At 41.3% G+C, this 23,663-nt stretch overlaps 1 protein-coding gene across 4 annotated transcripts in view; it reads left to right on the forward strand.

Moving 5' to 3' along the window:
* Nucleotides 1-23,663, forward strand: part of PELI1 (pellino E3 ubiquitin protein ligase 1) — a 48,298-nt gene that overhangs the window by 6,571 nt on the left and 18,064 nt on the right. For 2 of the 4 annotated variants that reach the window (XM_085218785.1, XM_085218786.1), the window contains exon 2: nt 10,367-10,531. The exons of the other annotated variants lie outside the window; for them this stretch is intronic. In XM_085218785.1, the coding sequence (XP_085074911.1) occupies nt 10,477-10,531 (55 nt within the window). In that variant the 5' untranslated portion in view covers nt 10,367-10,476. The remainder of the gene's footprint in view (nt 1-10,366; nt 10,532-23,663) is intronic. 4 annotated transcript variants of the gene reach the window in all.

Genomic DNA, 23,663 nt, shown 5'->3' on the forward strand with positions numbered 1-23,663 from the left:
TTTTAAAGGCCACTCGTTTGTTTTCGTTGGGACTGCCAAGCCTTCAGAACGTGCTCCTCGGTGAGTGATTGGAGGCATCGGGCAGCCCGAGCCTTGGTTCCACATCCAGGGAGCGATGGCTTTATTTGTTCCATTTGGAATCTGCTGGGGGCAGAGGGCTGTTTCCGGTTTCTGTTGGGCAGCATTTCATACTGCACAAAGGAGAAGCCGGGTGACCTGTTGATGATGCATCTTTCATTGCTTTTTATGCTGAGAAGCGAAGCTGTTTAGCGGAGACGAGGGCTTTCCCGGCTGGGTTTCCATTTGCATGAGCTGTGCGGTCTGTGCGGCTTTGTGTCTTAGGCCAGCACTTTCAAAGCTAGTGGCGTGGTGGCAAAGTTCACAAGTCTGCACCGGACATCCCCTCCTGCTCTCCCCTACCTCCTGTCTGCAGGAAAAGCCTGGGTGGTAGGAAACTGAGCCAGCTAGCTGGAAAGTTAGGCCCTTTTCGTGCCCTTTTCCCTTATGAGGCACGAAGTATCCTAACTGCTGCTTAAGCTCTTACCTATTTGTTGTGAATGGCCGGGCGGGAAGCTTTTGGAGCACATCTTTGTTATGTGTGGGCATATGCAGCTTGCCTTAAGCTTAAATGTCTTCTGTTTCTAATGAACAGAGGAGCACCTCTGTTATGCTGAGTGCAGTCTTGTACTTAATGAGTGTTTCTGTTCTTACTAAACAATGAAATGTGTTTCTTGATGTGGCAAGTCGTCATACTGTTTTTTTGTCTGAAATTGAAATTTCAACTGCTAGTATTTCAGTTAAAAAAAAAAAAGTATAAATATTCGTGTTAGTGTAAAATCTGTGTTATAACCATTGTGTGTGTTGGTATTGGTTTATATTAAGAAACTAAGTAGAGAAAACAGCATTATTTCACTTTGGGATTTATGGCTAGTGACTGCATGGTTGTAGATGCCAAGTAGAGCATCATCTGCTTGTAGCTGGTGATATTTAAATTCTTATTAATTTGTGAGGAACTAATCACAAGTATATCTTTGTATATAATATTTTCTTAGACAGGATCTATGGAATACAGGAGAACAGAGAACCTGAAACTGTTTGTAGATCCTGATCCACGCTGTGAGCTAAAGGAAGAAGAAAAAGGGTATTTCATGAAAAACGAAGTCATCTTTAAGGGCGTACTTGTAAGCTAAGTTGGGCAGTTGGCTTGGAACTCTTGAAGGATGCTAATAATTGAAAGTACTTGTTGCTAGGCTGGTCACTGCATGTCTTGCTGATTAGGCCATAGAGGTTTTGACTGTAGGTGGCATTAAAAGGAAGAAGTTCTCAGCTCTTTTGCTTCCAGACATTCATTCCTTAATCTTCAGATTCACAAGTGTGCTGACAAACTGTCAAAGGAAGTGACAGCAAAGAGATGGTGTAGGAAGTAGGTCAAGCTCTGCTGAATACTGCTGAGATAGTTTCAGTGGAAAAAAAATAAGCATGTCTCCATCTGATCTAGTTTCTGTTTCCTTTCAATCTACTGCTTACAGGAGTCGCCAGTAAAACTTACCCTCCTACAGCGGTCTCCAGGTCCTACTGAAATGAACGTTGTGTCCCTAATCAGGTGCAGTTAGGCTGCGTGGTGGTGAGGAAGCTGAAACAGCTTCGTTCTGGTCCTGTGCAGTGCTGGGTGCCCACAAATTGCCAGCTGGGCAAAGCTGAGGTGGTCCCTTTGTTTTCCTGGAAGCCTGAGGTAGTTCGTTGGGTTGATTTCCATTCGTGCTCCTTCACTCTCTGCTGCTGAGGTTCTGCTGGGGGCAGTCTGGAGCAATAAGGTAGCATTGTGGAGTGTTCTTTGTGGCCATGCTGTTTGCCAGTGGATGTTACAATTGTTGCAAGTATCTATAATATTTCTCCTTTGAGTTGTTGTTTGAACATAACAAGAAAACCTGTGATTTTTTTAAGGAAAAAAAATCAAAATCTTTGGCATGCTGCAGGTTATCCTTAAATTACAAAAAAGCAAGCTTTGCCCTGTTGCTGCCAACAACATGATCTGCAGGAGAATTACCATCTTGCACTATGAATGCGTTCTGATCCAAGTGTCCTGTATTTACGCTGTTTTGAAGGCTGGTATTACTTGTATGTGGAGACAGTGCTTCAGTGCTTGGCCCAGGTAAGTGCATGGCTTAATGGCTGCCTGTGTCAGCCTTCTGTCATGGCCTTCTTCTGCTGACCCTTGTCACGCCACTTGGAGCAGCAAATGTGCTTAGATATTGAAATGACCTTTCTGCAGTAACCTTGTAGTCATGAGGGAATACAAAAAGTTGAGTTGTGTCTACTGTAGCAAGCTGTTGAAGCCACCTTCAGATGATTCTGCAGGACGGTTGTGTTGATTTTGTTAGCCTCCCTTCACCGGTACCCCGTGCTGAAGGTAGGTGGTCATCTAGTTTCAATAAAGGCTGTGAGCTAGTTAGCAGATTTGTTTGATTCAGACTGGTTGGAAGCGTTTGGTTAAAGATTAATGGTATCCTCGGGTGCTTGCCATGTAGGAACGTGGTTTGGTTCATGAATAGGTAATAAAAGTTTATCTGTTGACCTTGTTTCTTAATCCATGGTGCTGAACTCAGTCATAGTTACTTGCCTGCCAGGCGTGGTATGTATTACATGAATACCTAAATTTTAGGCTCAAAGCTCTTGTACTCAAGGGCAGAGTGGATCAACCCCTGCGGTGCATTTCAGGCTGCCATTTTGGAAGTGTTCTCTGTTACCGTTCTAAGGTGTACGGCATTTGGCAGAGGAGGAGCCCCTGGACCCATTGCTGCATTCCCGTTGGAGAAAGGATTTACTCAATTCATGCTCAGATTGCAGTACTTTTCTTCCTCACCAGCAGAATATGTTACAGAAGACTTTGTCATGCAACTCTAAATGTTCTTGATCTTCCTTGATGTCAGCTATATGGCTATGTCAGCCAGATGTTTTCCTATGCCGACACTGTTTGCAGCAGTTTAATTGCATAAATGTGTTTTCAGAAGGGCCAAAAGCATTCTTTTGGGGAGACTTTTAGTAGTAGAGAGATTTGGGGCTGAAAGGTGCTGATCTGGCTATATTAGGTAAGAGTGGGCTTGGGGATGTGTCAGTGGGGGGAAATGTGCCTTCTAATTGACAAAAGTTAATCAAAGTCTCAGATGTAAGCTAACAGGCTGACAAAAGCTTACCTGCAAGTAAAATACTTGGGCAGATAACCACGATTGTTTTGGCAGAAAAGCTTTTGTTGCTAAATGCTGTGTTTCTATGTTTGTTTCTTTAGCATTTGCTATAGTGGCTGAGGCTCTGTTGTGGGCTAATCTGTAAAATAGTACAGAAATAAACAGCAAGCAAGGTAATAAAAAACTGAAGTTAGACTCAGACCAGAAGAGATCTGTGGATTATTTTTCTTACGCAGGATAATTGGAGTAGCTACTAGAGAACTCATTCTTGTGTGTTGAGGTTGCAAGTAAATTGGATACATCAAAAATGTTTTGTAGATGTTTGCAAGGTATGGAATTGGTGCAAGTTTGTTCAGAAAGATTTGCTGGGTGATAGTGTAGCAGAGGTAGGACTCCAGGAGGAAAAAAGGAAAACTCTGCCTAGCCAAAGTTGTTTTAAGTAGACTGCTATCAATGGATTATTGCGTCTGTTGCCTCTTGATTTACCTGCTTGCATATACTTAGCTGTGTCTATTTCAAATATGTATTATATGGCCATTTGGACTTCATTACAAACAGTTAAAAGTGCTCTTTCTTGAGCTGGGGTAGCAATTTTCTTCACAGGCAAGGAGGGTGATAAGAGAACAAAACTTCTGTAAGGAATATTCTGTAATATTCTGTCAGATTTGCGTTAAAATTGGTGGACTTTAAGCTTGTAAGAGTTTTCTGGAGGCAGAGTAAGAGCAAACTTGGATCTGATTCAAGTATCTCACCCTGACCAGTCTGTTTGTCAGTGCTCCTGCCCAATTGTTTGTCTGAATGGAGCAGGGAGTGATTGGGAAGTAGCAACTGCTGAGTTTCTCCTGCCTTCTGCCAGTTCCTCCTCTAGGAGGATGGCCCTGTAACCTGCTTAACAGCATTAATGTTGTAGTTCTTTAGGTCAGGGGAGTCCAGCTGGCATCTCGGGGTTACATCTACCATCAGTTCTTTCTGTTTTCAGTCACTGAGCAGTATTGAATAGATAGGACTTGGTTTTAAAAACATACAGACTGCAGTACTTCAACTATGTTTTATTTGTCCTAAGAAAACTTGTTATGTATAATAAAAGCTGTCTCTGAAGAGCTCCTGTTTAAGAAGTCTCAAGACTCCTTTTCTCTTAAATGTTAATATGTGTATTGAGTTTTTTCTGATTTTTTTTTTTCTTTTGATGCCATCCTGATATTCTTTCTGCTTATCTGAAGCAGTTGCAATTCAATGCTTTTACAAGAATAAATACTGTCTTAATTATGGCTTAACGCAAGATTTGGCTGGGAGGTGAGTAATGGTTCTTCTGTCATATCATATAGCCCAAACTATTTATTTGCTATACAGTTAGGGGAAAAAATCCAAAATGCATCACACATGGAGTCTTACCATCAAGTAATTAACTTCCTTTTAAAGAACTTGTGCTCATTTCCCTTTTGTAATGCACTCTTGGGTTAAGCTGCTAATTCTAAAAATGCCAGTTCTACCATTTCCCAGTAACATACTTCTTTCTTTGTTTGCTTTTTCCCCAAGCCACTTTAAGTACTCAGAGGCACGTTTAACATGTAAGAAAATAAACCCAACTAGGTGTTTGATAAATACTGCACCTCTCTGCATGTTCACTGCTGTATTTCAAGGCTAGCAGAAGATGACTGTAAACTTCATTTCTTAAGTAAGAGTAAAGGGGCTTCAGGCCTTAGTTAATGTCAGGTAGGTTATGTACTTGCCCTTTGGGCTGGCTCCTTTCTGCTGGGCTAGTGTTCTGTTTTGAGTTTAGAGATGGAAAAAGATGTCGCTAATGATGTCAAAATCTTCTGAGGAAACAGAAAGAGTTCCTCACCTATGGGAAACTGGAGCCATTGATCGTCCATTGAGCCATTTCCATAATCAAACCTGTATGGTAATTCCATTTCGTATTTGGGAATACCGTATTCTGAGATCCAGAGCAAGCTGTATGATGCTCACCCATGGTAGGAGTGCATTGGCTGTCCATGAATGGCTTCTACACTGCACTAGTAGTGATGATCAAAAGCTGAGTAGTTGGAGGGAAGAAGATGGAGATGGCATGTTTTACAGCTTGACTCTTAACACCTACCAGTATGCTGGATGATATTTGTTTAATGTGCCTTCTTTACAGAGGTGAGAGGGATCCAGTTCAAATTTTCTGAAAGTCATATGGGCAATCAGGAAAGACTTTCTTAAAAGGGAAAAGATCTTTTTCCTCGCTTTTCCAGATAGGCGGTGCTGAGAATCAGAAGGCCCCATAGCAGGCCCTTAGGTGTTCCATTTGGTCTTTTTTCTTAATTGTGTGACGATGCTTAGGCAAATTTGTGCTGATAGAGCAACCACGTTAGATAAGGACTGCTCTTCTGGTCCCGTCTGCTGTGCCCTCATCTCCTCAAGTTAAATGACCATGTAACTGTGCACCTCATCCCTGGGAATGGCAGACCAAGCCAATACAAGTTGTAGTGCAGTGCACATTACTGTCTGTAAGCAGCTGATCTCTCCTTTGTGCATAGATGACTTTCCCAGCAAAGTCACCCCCTCTTGATCCCCGTGGTAGGTGGATCCATCACTCTACAATCTTTGTTCTTTGATCTTCTGTTAATAAGGTAATTACTATGCTGATGATAGCCCACATCAATTCTTAGAGCGTTCATTTGGTGCTGTATGAGAAATAGCTGTACAGTAGAGCTTTCTACTGTAAAGACGCTCAATTGGTGCCACAGGAGCTGCTGACTCCTGGTGGTTTCTGAGCACTACTCAAGGTTATTGCAGAGGGCTGGAGCATACAGTGCTAAGGGCAGCAGTTGGGATTTCTTCCTTCCTTTTGGAAAAAGAAGCAACACAGTATTTTGTTGAGGTGATCACCTGTGGAAGCTGAAGAGCTGAACTTGATCTTGCAAGCAGATAATCACATAGGTAGCTTTATTTCTTTATTTGTGCATGTGTGCCTATCTTTCTGGTCACAGGCTAGTTTTGTTAGCTTTGCCCAGGGCTGTCTGAGTTGCAGATGTGAATGTAGAGTAGATCCTTGTGCTCGTTGCTGTTGGCTGAGGAAGGCCATGATGCAGTGCTGGAATGTGGGGGCTTAGGGATAGCAATTGCTTTTCAATTCCTCTGCCAAGCTGTGTGTGTGCTTCTTGATATTTTTTTTTCCTTCCTCATTTCCATAACTATTTACTATGCCGTTTTTTGATGAACAATGTGTAGCAGGCAATGGAAACTCCTACCTGTACAGGAAAAGCAGTAGGAGCATTTATCCTGCGGTCTTTAATGTAAAGCTCCTCAAAAAGGAGCATATTGAAGTTGGCAATGTCTAAACAGGAGCAGAGATACGAGCGTGATCCAAAAGATAAGGGGAAGGTAAACTTTTACCTTAAAGCTCTGAGGGGCCAGTCAAAGGGAGAAGTGAAGAGCTTGCTTATTGTGTCAATTAGGCATGTGTTATGAACATCTGGTGTTTTTCAGTCTCTTAGAATCCACAATAACAAGTGGTGTAGCCTGCTGCTGTCTTATTGGTATTACGAACAACAGTAACAATCAGATTTACCTGGCCCTTTTGTTATGTACTTCAGAACATCAGCTGTTAATAAATAGCAACTTTAATGATCCAGGTAGTACTTGGCTTATGTGTAGAGATGGCCAAGGTTTTTCTCCCTGCCTTGCTCTGATGTCAGATATAAGGTTGTGTTTTTTTCTCCTGTTACCCAGCCAGGGATAGGGATGGGGCCCCTCTGAAAGCATGGGAGGGATACATTCCCTTCCAGATCCCAGGGAGGTGTGGGGGAGGGACATGTAAGCTGTCCCTAATGAAATAAGAGAAAACATCATGAGGAGTTGTGCTCTGCTGTGCTATCCAACTAGGAGCTTAGTGTTCTTTTCTTTTATTAGGTCCTGCAAAGTTGAGGGAGGGATCTGTTTGTGAGGATGGTGACCGTGAAGCCCCAGATGGATGTTAAGCTCGTATCCTTGCCTTCATTTTGATAGAAGTTAAGAAACTCACAGGTGTGTTGATGCTTGATTTGCTGATGTTTGGAGGCTGCTACAGAAATGAAAATTAGCATTTGGTTCCTAATCAAATCTTGCTCAGCTCTGAGATATGTAAACTAATGAAGTACCGATACAGGCGAAGCTGGGTGAATAAACTGATAGCACAGTGTGAGTTCCCAAAGTTCACAATTCTCATTTCTTTCTTCTGCTTTGACTGTGTCAGGCGTTGAGGCGTGTGACCAAGGAGCAGGTACAGAACTTGCCTGAGCCACGGTGCTTAGGAGGAAAGCACAGTGATTTCTATATGAGGTTCACAACATCTGTTTGTAACCTTTGTCACAAGTGGAACAAATTATAAAATGGTAAATGCAGTTACTCTGCCAGTTGGCATATGCTCAATTTCACGAAGCGTGCCAATTAGATTTAATACGAATGTTCCCTCAGAAAGATCACCTTGATTTAATTCTTTTTCAGATGCATAAAGTAGAAATGGTCTGAAGCTTTCTGTTTGTCCTTTAAAGACTGCTATATTTCTAGCTCTTGGCAGACATTGTCCACAAGTACTTCATGTTCCACTGGGCTTATGCCAAATTTAATGTACTGTGTGTACCGAAAGCATCAAAACCAGAGTGACTTTAATTTTAGATTTTTCCAGCTACCATTACTGATATTTCTTAGATCTGTTCCATCCAGCCTATCAGTTTAATTTCTTCTCCCTCTGGGAATTTGTGGGAGGATCTTGACGGTGTTTATTTGCCTGTCTAGAGACCACTGATGTGAGGGAGAGCTGTGGATCAGGCATCTTTGCAGTGGCCAAACTCTCCATTTATGGGAGCTAAATCAGCATACTGAAATATTTTTGAGCTCCTGACTTTCACAGTGATGGGCACACTGTGAGTAAAAATAACGTTATAAGCAAAGTCCTTCAGCTATTCTTCAAGAAACTTGAATTTAGTAAAAATCTGAGGCGACAAAGGACTTACTGTCAGCTAATCTTAGTCCACACAGTACCAAAAATTGTGGGTTTCTGTTTTGCAGTGCTTCTATGCTGTACAAATCCAAGCCTGTAAGATGTTAGACTCTGAAGAGACAAAAGAGATGAAGTAAGGGAGAGAAACAGAGCAAGTAGTAGTTGTGGTAGTAGACAAGGGGAGGAAGGAAATAACTGGGAGAAAGAATGGGGCACGGTGCAAAACAGCATGGCTTGGTTTGTTTGTAGTACCACAGTCATCAGGTCTGCTGATCCCTGCCTGACAGCTGTGTCTGTTGGCTTCATATTTTGGCTGTTCATCTTTTATTTTCAACCCTCAGGGCCAAGTAGCTGCACATAAGCATGGCTTCTGGCCAGGTGGCTCATCGCCCTCGGAGCAAAGCAGGATTCCCTTCTATTATGCTGATGTGGAAGAGCGTGGCACTCAACAGAGCCTGGTGTTTTCCCCCTCCCCCTCTTATAGTTTTCCTGTGCCTCTTATTAAATGCCGATCTGTTCTGGTTTCTGGTTTGCAACTGCACCCTCTGTTAATGTTGCTAGAGCAAAGTTTGCTTAGTTCTTCAAAGGCTCCTAAACTGGGAAGAGAGGGAGGGGTCTCTTGTTGCAGAGGGATTTGAAATCCCAAGCAGTTCTGTGTTCCTCATTAATACTTGACATATGTGGGAATTACTCGTTAGTCCTTCTGGCATCAGTGGTTTTTGTTAGGCTTAACTTCTTTGCCTAATTTCAGTTGTTTGGTGTTCAGGCATAGCTTGTAGTTCAGTGCCTGCTCCCAGATCTCTGAATGTAGCAAAGACAAACAGAAAAATTGTCCTATAGAAAGAAAGTACAAGAAATGACTAAACAGTCAAAGTACAAAAAAATGACTGAAGACAGAATAAAAAAACTGTTGCAAACCTGCTTTTGTATCCAAGACCAAATTGAAAGTTTTTAGTTTATTGCAGTTACTGTGCTTATTTTCAAACTAATTTTCAAACTTTCTTTATATAAACAGAGTAAGTTTTTTGTTGTACTAAGTCATCTTTTTTGCTAGTTTTTGTTACGTGAAGGAGCAAAACAATTTGAGTAAAAGGGTGCGTGTAAAAAAAAAACAAGAATCGACTTCAAGGTGAAGAATAGGAGTGGCTATGTTTCCTTGCTTTTTCAAGATTAAACACAGCTTTTAAGTGCTGCTGAAGAACAAACTGCTTCCCGTAATCTCGTTATTAATTAGTGCATTCATTAAAAAAAAAAAAGGCACTAATTTTGTTCTTTTTTGGAAACAAATGTGCAGTCAGCTGCATCGAGTTCTCTGTTCCTGTCTGTTTACAGGCACGTACATGGAACGTAGTGAATCCAATTGAGGAATAGGTCTGGGATTCAATCTGTGAACACCATAACGTGGCTGTGCAAAAATGTTGCCTAAATGCAAGGCAGTGGTACTTTATGCTGTCTTGAAATTGATTAACCACAGGTTGAAATCCTGCTGTAGGTCAGCTGTAACCTGGTGCAGGCATTCCTACAGAATAGGTGAGGAGAACAGGTGGTAAATAATAGTTCTGTGATGGAGTGCTCCTGTCTTTGCACACAAGGTTTGTATCTCTGTACTAGTGACCAGGTTCCCAATGAATAGAAGCTGCTTTGGAAGAGATCTTTGGAAATCATCTAGTCCAGCCCCTTCTGCTCCCCCTGCCCCGAGCAGTTTGAAGTTAAAGGCAGCACTTTAATCTTTTCGTTTTGAATAGTCTTGAACAGCATACAAACAGCATGCAGTGTCTACTGGCATTACTACCGATCTCCTGTCAATGTATAACTTGGAATTACTCAGTATCACTCCAGAATTTTGTGCTTTTTTTTTTTGTAAGTCTTGAGCATGCTTGAACAGACTGGTATCTGCATTCACTGAAAAATTTTGGACAACTGAATGTTTGAGCTGCTGTGTGCTAGGAGTATCGATTGGGTGTAACACGTGCCACGTTCAGAGAAATGCTATTAACAGAAGAATTCCTTCTCTTAAAATGTCTATTTGTTCAGACACTGAGCCAACATCGATAAGTCTCTGCGTACCCATTCTTCTTTACAGTGGCTGGAGCAACAGGTAGATTTCCTGGCTCTGCCTCTTCCAGCCGACTGTTCTCAAATGGTGATGCTAGCTGTTTGGTGCTAATGTGGATGGGGCTTAACCATATGGTCTCGCTCTCACTTTCTCTCACAGTGTTGAAAAATCTTGTCCTGTCTACACTAGCAGCTAATTGATCTGCATCCATTGTTGACAGCCACCATCATCAGCAGGTCATTTTCCCTCTGCAAGCCTGGCTTTTGGTTATGTATCGTAAATCCAAGTGGAAGTGCGGTTACGATCTTGCGGTTCTTGGACACGGTGAGTTTACATCTGTACAGTTGCTCTAAGAGAGCAAACATTTCTTCTTGCACTGAACTTCCATAAATGAAAATCTCGAAGAGAAAGGTAACTACATCTAACAATCGTCTACATTCCCTTAAGATATCCCTTTTATTTAGCCCCTCAGATTTTAAGGTTAGGTGCTAGAAATACAAGTGTAGAACAATACAAACTATTAGTGTTGTCTTGCTGTTACTGACCATAACTATATTTGTTCCCTTAACACTGCCTTTTTAAAGTGGGTGGAGAAGAAGTGCCTTAAGTTGTTCCTGACTGTCTTCTTACACTTACTGCCCCAGCTTTTATAAAACTGCTGACAAGAGATCTGACTGTTTAGCTCTACCGAGCCATATTTCCTTGTTCCCTAACATTGAATTTCTACTGAAGACTGTTTCCAGAGGTTCTGAGCTGGTATAATATCGCAGTCCCTGCTGTCTTGCTTCTCCCTCTTGTCTCCCTGGCCTGTTTGCATGCAGCCCCACTCCTGGGCTCTGAGTTTTGCAGCATGCACACTTCTTTGCTCTGGATCTGCTGACCACGACTTTCCAGCAAGGAGGAGACATTTCTCACCAACCTCGTGGAAGACTGCGATCAAATTCCTTTCAAAGAGGTTCAGGGAGCTGAATCTTGAACTTTGTCATTAGCCTGGCAGTATGCACTTTTGATGTGGTAGGCTTAAAATGTTTATTCTGCTTTTAGTAGCTCTGTCACTGAATGTATGTGGCTCTTTTTTTTTTTTTTTTACTCTCTTGTCTTTTGGACAACTGCTGCCACCTCGTTGTTTGCACAAAAGTAATAAAGGAGTGTTACGAGAACATCATCTTTTGCTTGCTTAGACCAGCTTTGATAGCAAAACTAAGTCTAGTGAAAGTGAGAATGCAAGCTCAAATCCAATGGGTGTGATTAATAACAAGATGACTTGGCATATGACTTTGAAAATGTTTACAGTTTTACCTTACATCTTGGGGGATCAGAGCCAGTAGGCATGAGATGGTAATCATAATGATGTTTTTCACGATCAAAGGTATCATTACGTCAGTGGCTGCTATTTTTATTTAAACTGCCTAAATCCTAAAGCTGGTTGTGAGCAGCCTGTATAGGTGGTGAACAACCTGGAACACTTTAAGTATAGAAAACTCAACGTCATGACTTTTTTTTTTTTTTTAAATGAATTGGACTTGATTAATGCTGCATAGCTCTTCCAGTTTCAGATCAGCTGTAGATTCCACCATGCCTCTGTTTTCTGTCAAGTTTCTCTTCCAAGGAAATTTTTATTTCACAATACTTGACAGTGCTGCTGTATTTGAAAGTGGAGCTTGTCAGATAATACAGTATTATCTAGAGCTTAAAAAATACTGTAACTAGTGGAGCTTTGTATTATCAGTTCAAAAGCTTCACCTATTAGTATAGGAATAGTCTCTAACAAGACAGAACGGGTCAGAGAACATTTACAGTGCTCAAGTACTTGCATATAAGCCAGTATACTTGCAACAAACTTAGCAAGACTTTGCTTCCATAAGAGCTGTGGAATACAGTTGTTAGTGAAGCTGAGTGCTGGAGAATCTCAAAGGTTCCTGGCTTCTGAGTGCTTCACCTCTTCAGTCAAACAGTGCACGACTGAAGTACTGTAGCTGGCACTGAGTGCTGTTTCCGTAACCATCCTGAATGTCTGGGGCTTATCCAAAATCAGAGCAGTGAATTAAATTACGTGTTCAGCCCAGATCTGCTCTAGTACGGTCTTGCTTGGGCAGGCTGATAGCCATCTTGCTTATGCCGGTTAATTTGGTTGGCTCCAGTGGAGCTCAATACTTACTTGCAGGTAATAAATATGACTTGGATATCAGGTTTGGTGAGGTGACCAGGCAGGTGAACAAGAGCAGAAGTAGCAGTCTAATTCCTTTTCCTTGCTAAGTATGCTTTTACTTTTTTTTTTTTTTTTTGGCATAATATACTGAGAAACAAAGTCCTGCTGCTCAGTTCAATTGATTGTTTGCAGATGAGCTGCAAACCTCGGTTTTATTTTTGTGAAACACTGTGAAGGCTTAGTGTAATAACAAAAAGAGAGAAAGAACTCAGTCTGTTGCTACATTACTGTGCCAGGAAATAATCTTTCTTCTCTGACCAGTTGTGTAGCTGCTCCAGCCATGGTATGATGTAGCTTTACTTTAACAATGGCTTTGTTTAGGTTATCCTTTTAACCAATGGTTTTGGCATGCTTTAAAAAAAAAAAACAACACAACAAAACCAAAACACTTATCCTTTAGAGGATCTTGCTGCAATATTCTGCTTTGGCTAAGCTTAAGGGCTGCAAACATTTATTAAAATTTAATGGGCAAGTCTTCATCTGTGCCACAGTAAAAACCATCTGAAGTGTGTAGAGTTTGCAAGCAGTTATGCAGAGGGCTGAAGCTTTCCAAGGGATAGCATCTTCTGTATGTTGGAATGGTTTCAGATTGTTCTGTGCATTTCTGACTGGAATGATTCCAACCTGTAGTAGAGGACATGAGTTCTCTACTGCACTTAATCTTTATATTTTTAACTTTTATTCTTGCAAATAAATATAAATCTGTCAGTCTTCAGCATATATGGGTGAAGTCATATAGCTTTGGGGATGCAGATTGCAGCCTTTTTTACTTTGCAGATAAACTTCTATGTAAGTATTTGTTTGAGTAAGTATTTGTTTCTCATTTCTAATATGAGATAGGTACTTGGTTAGATTTTAAATGTGATAAAAATGGTACAGCTGTCTACATGATGTTTCTAAGCTCTTTCCCACTGCTATTAAAGCATAATTTCAAGATGAAAACATAGAGTTGCAGATTGGTTTTAGAGCAAAGACTTACTAGGATATCAAATTTTCCTCTATTTGCCCCTTTCTATTGGCTTTTTTTTTTTTAAACAATTAAAATGAAATTTCTCCCTTACAAAGAGAAAAAAAATGACTTGAATGGGGCTACTAATAAGTAAACTAATAATTGGAGCTGGAGTTCTGTAATGTTCCTTAGCATAGGTATTATTTCCGTGTTGGTGCCCTGCTGATCTGGCATCCTTTTGTCCCAGCAGTGCTGTGTACAGGCAAGAACTGCACAGTATAAACAAGGCTATAGGAGGGTTAGCTTGTGACAGCACTGTATTTATTTGTGTAGTTTGGAGTTTGTGCCTGGGACACGTAATTCACACGCTTCCATCAGTAAAACGCTGAAGGTGCAGAATGACTTCAGACTTTCAAGTACAACAGTGACTGTGAAGCCAGAGAAAGTCGTCTTTGTTTAGAGAAGATATGTTACTTTTACAACTGGTTTTAAGCCAGCTAAGTCTGAGTAGTGACTTCCTAACATAGGTGGATGTGGCTACTATGGCTGTTTGTACCTCTGCCATACATTCTGCTCTGTGCGTGGTTGACACGGCATCCCCTAAGTAGCAGAGTAACTAATAAAGCTTGCAAACTGAGAGCAGGACTTCTGCAAACCCTTACGAGTGCACGTGACTGAAACACTGATGTGCTCAATGTGAACAGCTGTTAGTGATTTGAAGAGAAATTCATGAACAATGTCAGTCCTGAGGGGGCTGGTCTGTCCTGAAGAACTTGCAAAGAGTTATTTCTGAAGAGCCAGATTTCTGGCAATTAATCAGTCTGTACTTAAACAGCTGGCTATTAAAGGGCAAGTAAATAGCACTTCTGTACTAAAAAAAGCTAATGCTTGAAAAGGACTTAAGGTTTCTTTGGTATACTTGAGAACAGATGCCCAAGCAATAACATATCAGATGCTGATATGAATTTCTGAGGTGCACACAGGGTCAAAGTTGAGTTTTCTCTCGAGCTGTTTCTCAAGGTTCAGGAAGGAAGAAGTCTGTAGTATATTAACAAATCATTTTGGTTTGTAAATGACCGGTTGCTGTAAGCCGTACAAAATTATTTCCAAACTCTGTAAAGTACAGCTGTGTCAACTGTTACCAGTTAAAAATGACCTGTAAAAACCAAAGCCATTGCTAGAAGTGAATTTGCCAGTGTAAGGTATTCTGCATTTGTCTCTGCGTGTCTGAGAAATGCATGAAAAGGTAAAGAGATGCGAGTTTTCTTTCATGTATGAGCTCATGCAGATCTGTAGGCTAATCTGTAACTGCTCAACTGCAGCTGGTGTGAGGCTTCTTCAGGCATTTTTGAAGTATCCACAGGGATTCGGAGTCTTAGCTAGGATGCAGCTTTAACATGCATTTCTTGTGGGTTTGGATTTTTTGTTTTTTCCAGAAGACTTTCTGGAGTTGTGTTGCTTGAAAACATTTTGTGGGAAATAAGTAAACCTGCATTGGATGATGAGAAATATACTGAGCTTGTGTCCCCCAAATCTCAGTCCTACAAATATTACCAGTTTCTAGGCCGCTTGTTGTATGTTTGCTTTCAGACAGAATTCCACTGTCTTCAGATGATCAAAGAAGAACTTGTTTGTCTCCAGGAGCACCTTCCTCACTGGTAGAATTAAGAAGAGTCAAATTGCTGTCTCACAAATGTAATTTCATTAGAGTGAGTGACGTGACTGGCCACCCTGGTAAACGCAAGGGCAGGCCATGAAACTACCTGCTGAATGGTTGATGCTGTGTAGCAATGAGTGCACACTGACTACTGCTGGAAGGTGTTCTGGGTGCTTCTGAAAAACAGGTCCTGCCTGAAAATGCTTGAAAATATTTTGCCTTTTGAGGACTTGCTGGTGAGTGTGCTAACTCAAAAAGAAAGCACTTGCCTTATTCAGTTGGATAGTTTCTTTTATTTGACGGTCACATTTTTCTTTGTAGATAGTCAATCGTAAACTTGAGTTATAGTTGAAAGTTTCAAGGTATCTCCACATTCAAGTGTTAAACACAACTAAGAGCTATACTGTCAGGTCAAAGTCACTTAAGTGCTTGTAGAAGAATGATTTCTGCTCTCAATCTCTTTGGTTTAGTCATTGTTTGGCTTTTTTTTTTTTTTTGTGAGAATATGCACAGTAGTACCAGAAGTTCTATCTCAAAAGACTATCCATAATACTTTAATGGTTGTGTTTTTGAGGCCACAGCTATTCCCACCATACCATCATTGCTGTAATAGTATTTTCTTTCTTTCTGGTTGAAATTTCAAGAAAAAGCTTGAAGGTTTTGTTCCTCTCTATGCTCTGTCCCTCTGCAAAGTTGTGCTTGAATTGTTGCTGCACTGAGAGTGGTAGAAAAGAATCCAGAGCACCTACCAGCTCTTGCTTTGTACATGTGGACAGTGCACTGGATTCCTATCTCAACCTAAGGGTAAAATTTAGGGAAGGAATCCCTAGCACTGACTTCTTACCAGTACTGGAGAATGACCTGCGTATTGCTAAGTGTTAGTGCCCATGTGAGGTGAACGAATGGCTGTTGCATCCTCTTGAGTGCAACTGCCTATTTTTATAAGCAGCAAACCTCTTAGCCAAATTGGATTAGAAGTGCAGGAAGTGAAGTATTGCTCCTCCTTAAATATAGATAAGGAGGAAAAAAATGTATTATCAAATAGCATGAGGTTTTTTTCTCTGAGCCATTACAAAGTGGGAACTGGTAAGTGATCCAAAGAAACATGAGGAGGTGGAGAAACTGGAAACTTGGTCTGTTTGCATTGCTGGCTGTGGAAGGATAGTAACAAGAAAATAAGTTCATAAAATTAGTTTTGTGTTTATGTATAGCTACAGGTGTTAGCATACAAGCTTTCTAACCTTATTAGTTGAGATACAGCTTTTAATGTATTTGGAAGTACTGAAATACAGTGTTATTAGAAACTTATATGCGTGAAGAAACCAAGTCTTTTCTCTCAGATCCTTGCTTAATGTATCCTTTCTTCTGCACCTGATCTCATATGACGTGATTTAAAATATTCCTAGAAAGACATGCTTGAATGTCAGAAATATGGGAAACTGCAGCCCAACTAGCCATTTAACTTGTGCGTGGGGCTGCAGTATGTTCTGTCAGGCCACTGTGGAACATTGATGCTGGGCTTATAGGGGGTAGGCAGACCTCTGACATCCACCCAGAGGTATGTAGGTCACACGCTTTTATATGTAAATGCTGGAGGTGATATGTTTAGGAAGAGATGTGTTTTGTACCTTACACGAAGGCTGTTTGAAGCTTGAAGAGAAGGAGGAATAGAGCAAGATTGTACATCAATTAGCTGTAAGTTACCAAATGTTCATGCATGAACTACAAACTTGGGATGTTCTTGTGCAAGATGGAGATTATCCAACATGTCTGTTTGTTGTTTGTTTTACTAGAACAACAAATGAACTTACAGTTGAAATGCTGAGTGTCAGGAGTGTAATAACAGGGTGGTGAGAAATTAAGAATAAAGCGGAGAGAAACTATTGGATGAACTTAACTTTCATACTTCACAACTTCTCAAAGTGGAAAAGTATATGCCTTGTTTTAAGATAGTAATTTTTGTAATGTGGGAGTTGAATAGAAACTGTACTAAATAGTTTTTAAACTCTGTCCTTCCTAAGATTTGCTTGAAAGTGAGTTTGGAGAGCCAACATCTCATAGCTGAATTTCCATAACTGAATACTTTTGTCTATTTTTGGTCTATATGAAATGGTTTTTTTCATACTAAAAGTGAAGTAAAGATGTGTGAACGCTTCTAGCAACATGCTCTCTTAACTTTCTCTGAAGAAGTCTCTGATCGAACGATCTCACTTTGTGGGAATGAAAACTTACAGGTATTGCAGGTTCAGCTAGTCCTACTAGCAGGTACCTTTAAGTTTTGCAAGCAGGAAAAATACATAGTGGAAATGAATTTGAATTGGGACTCTGTTTCTTAATCTAGAGAAACTAATACCTGAAGTTCAGTGAATCCAAGTTCTGCTCTTCAAAGAACTCACAACTCACAAAGTTCTTTGAGGAAGTACTTGTCTGTAGCCGATGTTAATTGGATTTGCAGGTATGGCATTTAGTTTGCAAGGTTTTCAACGTCCAGAAATGTTCCTGGAGAATTAAAAGACAAAACAAAAACCAAAAAAAGACCCCTCGAGGTTACTTTCTTGGATAGAAGCCCAGTGCAACAACATCTGTATGCTTCTGACTTAGCAAATTGCTTACACGAGTTTGACCTTTTGGGAAAGTAATGTTCTCTTCAGTATTAACTTCTCTGCCTTGGATTTTGGGAATCTGGCACTTCAGATATTTCAGACCATTCTTGAGAGGCCAGACGAAGGACTGTCTCAAGAGCAGGTAAAATCCAAAATGTCTTATTTGAGCAATGATTGCTGTGAATAAAGTTCTGTGATGCCGATGCTTGCACAGTTACATGGAACGCACTTTTCTTGAAGTGATATTGAAGGGATGTTGTGGCTCTCATCCTTTCAAATGCATAATTAGCCCACACAATCTTTGGTGTGTCTACAGTGAGCTCTCTGCAGTAGTTCTTGCTAAACATTTTGCTTCAGGCAAATGGTGAAACAAACTAGCATAGGAAGGCTGTCAACAAAGATGAAGCTCCAGATTGGTTTGGAAGTCTTCTTTCATCTGCAGTTCTCTGCCATTCAATATGCTTTTCCTGTTTCCCAAGGGAAGGCATGTCTTGAGGGGCCATTTCATGCTTAAAGCTCACAGTCTCTTGCTGTAATAACTTGACATCGGGGAAATGAGCTTCTGCTCTGAGCAGGAGGTTGGACTAAATGACATCCTGGGGTCCTGGATTATCCTGTGATTCTGTGAAGTTCCTCATAAGAAAGAGATTGACTCAGCCTTTTGGAAACATACAGGCATTGTTCTGATTTTTGGTGCATAATGAAGAAGGGTAAAGGTGACAAACCTGTAGTACCAGATGGCTTATTTGAGGGAGACCTGAATTTAAAATCTCGTAGGATTCTCTTGTTTTGAATCTCAGACAGAAAATATTGTTGATATCATTGGAAACTTTCGGAGTTAGCTTTTGTTATTATATTTTACATCATATCACTCCATCTAGAATCAGTGTAGAATTAGAACTAGGATTAATTCTTGACTGACTGTTTTGTCAATAGTCCTGCCAACCTGCAGATGTTTCTTCAGTACTGCTGGAGGTTCCTTCAGCTTACAGTAAGATTAACTGTGAAATACGTTCTCAGTCCAACGATGAGTAATCTAGAATGCACTCTTTTTGGTGGGGTCTCTCCCCAGCAGGAATTTGGAGGTACTGAACGGATAGAATGCCAAAGGCCACATGTGCCTGCTAAAATAGAAACCAGCCTTGAGACAGTGGGCCAGTTATGCTTTTGGTCTGCAAGATGGAATATGCATTGATGGTAACGTGCTGTACTTAAATCAACGAAGGGCTTTCTCAGTTCACCTCAGGAGGAGGCGCACAAATCTCTAAGAGTGGAACAGGACTTCATAAGAGGTGTGTGCTATGTTCATCCAATGGCTAAGGATGACTCAAGCCATGGGAAATGCTTCTTGCAGTGTAATTTATAGCTTCTGTGACTAGGTTCTTGCAGGTTCAGCAATGGATTGCTCCACAGTTGCCTAAGACACACCATGGCTGTTGGATGACCAACGTTGTAGAGATGGCAGATCTTTTTGGAAGGAGAGTTTGATGTGCCTTAACTTGAGATTCTATTTGGGACTCTTTTACTTACTGTCCTGCAAATCTAATTATCCTCTCCTGACCCCTTCCAGAAGTGGTCAGTATGGTACATAAAGCTGTACCATCTATCCTTCACGTTAAAACAGCATGAGATAGAGCAAAGCATTCTTCTCTGAAAACTCTAACAATGGACCTTTGTTTGCTTGGCCCTTGAAAGAATTTTCTTCTTGCCATTAGGCACCACTCAGTAGTGCAGGGAATTAGGTCATTTCCTTCCCTCCTCCTCTTCCTGCAGATTACTCGATTAACGTTTCTATTGTATACTCTAATTAGCATGTTCTTGGCTTCAGGCTGCTTTCACCCCTTAATCTCCTTAAAACACTGTAGTATGACTTTATTAACTATATAACATGGGAATTCCTCGCGCAGAGATTACGTGTGGCGTAACACAATGAAAGATTAATGGGACTGGTAAGGCAGTAATCTTCCATCCTTTCTTTTTACCCTGTATACCCGTAATGGAGCCAATACTTTCCAGTGCATGGGAACTGTCTTTTTTGGAGTATCATCAGCTCTGGTCATAGCTCAGACTCTGACTCCATGGGAAACAGAGGTAAGGTGGTGTATAGTGCATGTTTGGCATTCAGTGATGAATCTATTTCCCCTTGGGACTGCTACAGACCTTGTTCTTCCAAGTTTTTGCTCATACTGTTTCCTGTAGTCCCTTTTTCCTCGTTATCTTATGTGCAATTGATTTTGAGCATTTATCCTCTGTTGGGCTTTAATTTCACTCCCTGTCTATTTACTTAAAAAAAAAAAATTATCAACAGTTGTGTGTTTAAAATGTCTTTCTTGAAGCATTAGGATACTGATCAGGTGAACTCTGAGATAAGACATTTGCTACTCTTCTTTCTCAGTTGTCCACATGTTAGTGGACATAGCATTGCCCTTTATCCATATCTTCAAGTCTTCTGTCTTTTTTAACTGGTACAGGTAGAAGTACATTCCTCTTAAAGCTCATTTTGAATGTCATGTGGAATCACGTAATTATATCAAACTGTACAGCATCTGCTTTGTGAGTCAGATAGAAGAACATGACGATTACAGCCCTTTTTCTTTAACAACTTCAAGAAAAGAACCTCCCCTGCATTTAAGCATCACTTCATGAAATTAGCAGTGATATCTTGAGCTGCAGGTTTCATTGTTTTGATCAAGCATGGTTGGCAGCATCTCTTTTTCGGGGGAAGTCAGAGCATGCCTGGTGAGAGCACACATAAGGCATTTGCTTCCAATCCTTGAAGCAGAGCACAGTTCTTATCTGAAGTAGAAATCATTAGACCTTCTCTTAATAGGAGTCAAGAACAGAGGAGAGAAGAGCATGGCTATGAATAAGCACAGGCAAGCAAATAGTATTTTAGAACTTTTGTTCTAGGTTTTTGTCTGGCCACTTAAGTGTGCTGGAGTAAAATAAACCCAGATAGCCCCCTGCTTTAAGTTAGAGCATGATTAGCTGTGAAAAAAGGATTGTGAAGGGTATGGCTGCTAGCAGACTATCCTCAGGAATGGGATAGATCATAGATAATGGGGGGGTAGGTGGGATGTAGGGAAGTTAATGGGGATTGTCACATGTGGGAAGCTGGGTTGACCAAGCAGAAGATATATCCAATGCTGCAGTTGCTCATTCTCCACCTTTTATGGCTGCAGCATAAGGTAATCCACAGGTTTATTAACCCGGGCTCTGTTTAAATTAAGAAATAAAATAAAGCTCCTGGAAGCCAATTAACATTAAGTTCTACTTTTCAGACTGAACTCTTTTGAAACAGTGCTACTTAAGCCTTGTGACCTTTGTGAGAAAAGTAATCCAATCTAGAAATGTTCATGTCAATGTAACTGATCACTGCAGTTAAATGAATGCACTGCTACAGAGCACCTCTGTATTTTTTGTTGCCATGCCTGTATGTGCAGTGATGCTAATGCAGTTATGATGTTTTAGGGATTGCTTGTTTGTTTTTTAAACAGCCGTCATTAATATTAAAGCTCTTAGCCTTATAAGGGCCAGGGCAAAGTGTAAAATACTTGAAGGTGATTGGGATTAGACAGCTCTTCCACCATAATGCAAGGTGCCTTTTGAAGGCTTTACTTCATTTCTTTTCTCTGGAAAAGCTAAGCTTGTGCACCAGAAGAGTGAGAGTACTGATCTTGGCAGCGGAATGAGAGGGGGACCAAGTTTGAACCTCAAAATGTGGCTCTATGAGTTGCTGCCTTTACTGATGAGATTCACTTGGAAGGTTCTGATCTTGTCACTGGCACTGGTGCAGCTTGTTTACAGAGTTAACTCACAAATAGATTTAAGAAACTAATTTGAGTTAAAATAGTTGGAGTTTGTGTTGATTTTTTTTTTTTTTAATCGCTTTATCAGCTTGGTAATCTGAGAGCTGTGATAATGGCCATGCCATCTGAGATCAGTATTGAGCAGCATGTGCTCTTTGGTGGCCAGAAGCCGAGAGCAAAGTGGGAATGATAGAATTTGCACATTGGTGTTTCTTTAAAGTGCTCCTCTGTGCTTGGTGATTATGAGTCAGTCACTTCTGCTGTGCTTAGTAATCCATGATGGGGTGGGAGGGAGCATGGTTGAGCCTCCAAACGGTTTTATTATCCAGAATATCCCTATGGCAGGGAGTTCTGAAGTTTAGTTTTTCAGATGACAAGACCAGCACAGCCTTACAGTATTACTTTGAGGAAGGTTAGCTGTGGAGTACAGGTGGAGGAGAGAGGAAAAGAACCTAAGCATTAACCTCATTCTCAGCAGTGAAGCTTACAGATATGGAGTTGCAACGTGTGCTGCATCACAGCATTATGAACCAAAAGCTAGTTTGGCAGTGGTTAGCTCTGGGTGCTCCCATCTAATGCACCTCCCCATCATGCCTTCAGTTCTGCTGCTGCAGCTGTTTGCACAGCCGTGCTGTGAGCTGAATTGGGAAACAGATCCAGCTGAAAAACAAAGTGAGTAAAACAACTTTTGAAAATGCAGACAGCTTTGCTGTGAAGCAGATCAAGTAAACCAATCCATGAAGCTGTGTTTGCAAAATTGCAGTGGTGCAGTATGCTATTAGAAAAAGCAGCAGAAATATCATCAACAAACTTGTTTAAAAGACAGACAAAATCCACCAACTCTTTTGAACAAAAATATCAGCAGCCTGGGGGGCCTGGTGGATGGAAAAACTTAACATGAGCCAGCAGTGTGCTCTTGCAGCTCAGAAAGAAAGCAAATGGAATCCTGGGCTCCATCAGAAGAGGGGTTGCCAGCAGGGACAGGGAGGTGATTGTCCCTCTCCACTCTGCTCTTGTGAGGCCTCATCTGCAGTGCTGTATCCAGGTCTGGAGCCCCCAGTACAAGAAAGACAGGGAGCTGTTGGAGAGGGTCCAGAGGAGAGCCACGAAGATGATCAGGGGGCTGCAGCACCTCCCCTACGATGACAGGCCGAGGGAGCTGGGCTTGTTCAGCCTGGAGAAAAGAAGGCTGCGGGGTGACCTCACTGCAGCCTTTCAATGCCTAAAGGGAGCCTACAAACAGGAGGGGAACCAACTCTTTGAAAGGGTAGATAACAGCAGTACAAGGCGAAATGGTTTTAGTTGAGGGAGGGAAGATTTAGGTTGGATGTCAGGGGGAAGCTCTTTACAGAGAGAGAGAGGTGAGGTGCTGGAACAGCTGCCCAAAGAGGCTGTGGATGTCCCATCCCTGGAGGTGTTCAAGGCCAGATTGAGTGGGGCCCTGGGCAGCCTGGTCTAGTATTAGATGGGGAGGTTGGTGGCCCTGCATGTGGCAGAGGTTGGAGATTCGTATCCTTGAGGTCCCTTCCAACCCTGGCCATTCTATGATTCTGTAGCACAGCCAACTGTAGATTTGGTTATGCCAGTCATCAGCCTGTACGCCTCATTCGAGGCAAGGTAACTGTGTAACAGCTTAGTTCATCACAACTACATTTTAAAACTTGATGTAAATGTTTAGCTGCTGCACTGGATCTTGCAGAAGAGGAAGAAGGTTGGTATGATCAGTTCTGCAAGGTAGTGACTTGGAAGCTGTTGTAACTCAATCACCGTTTTACACTTCAGGCATTTAAATGATCCGACCCACTGGCTTGATGCAGTGATTTCAGAACCTGATCTGGTGCATGCAGATTTACCTTTCTGGATGTGCATCCTGTAGGAACAAGCTGTTGCAGCATCATTGACCAGATGAGTCCAGTATCCAAAAGCAGCTATGTGCAGGAACGTTGTGCATCCAGGACTACTAATAGCAAAAACCAGGCTGGCAATACCTGAAGACTTTCTTCTGTTTTAATTCTTAGTGTATTAAGAAATTGCTTTGTGTAGGAGGTGAGAAAAGCTAGCTGGGCTAATAAGTGCTGATTTAAATAAAAAGAAAGGTATAGCATGCACGGGTACAGTTATGTAAGAGGAGCTGTGAAGGAAATAGAACAGTGATTCTCAGAGAGCCTAAACTGAAGAACTGCTGGGGGAACTGGGCTGCAGGATAGCTTTCAACACACCCTCTAGTTC

The sequence above is a fragment of the Meleagris gallopavo genome, chromosome 2 (genome assembly GCF_905368555.1).
Source record: "Meleagris gallopavo chromosome 2, MGAL_WU_HG_1.1, whole genome shotgun sequence".
NCBI classification, from domain to species: domain Eukaryota; kingdom Metazoa; phylum Chordata; class Aves; order Galliformes; family Phasianidae; genus Meleagris; species Meleagris gallopavo.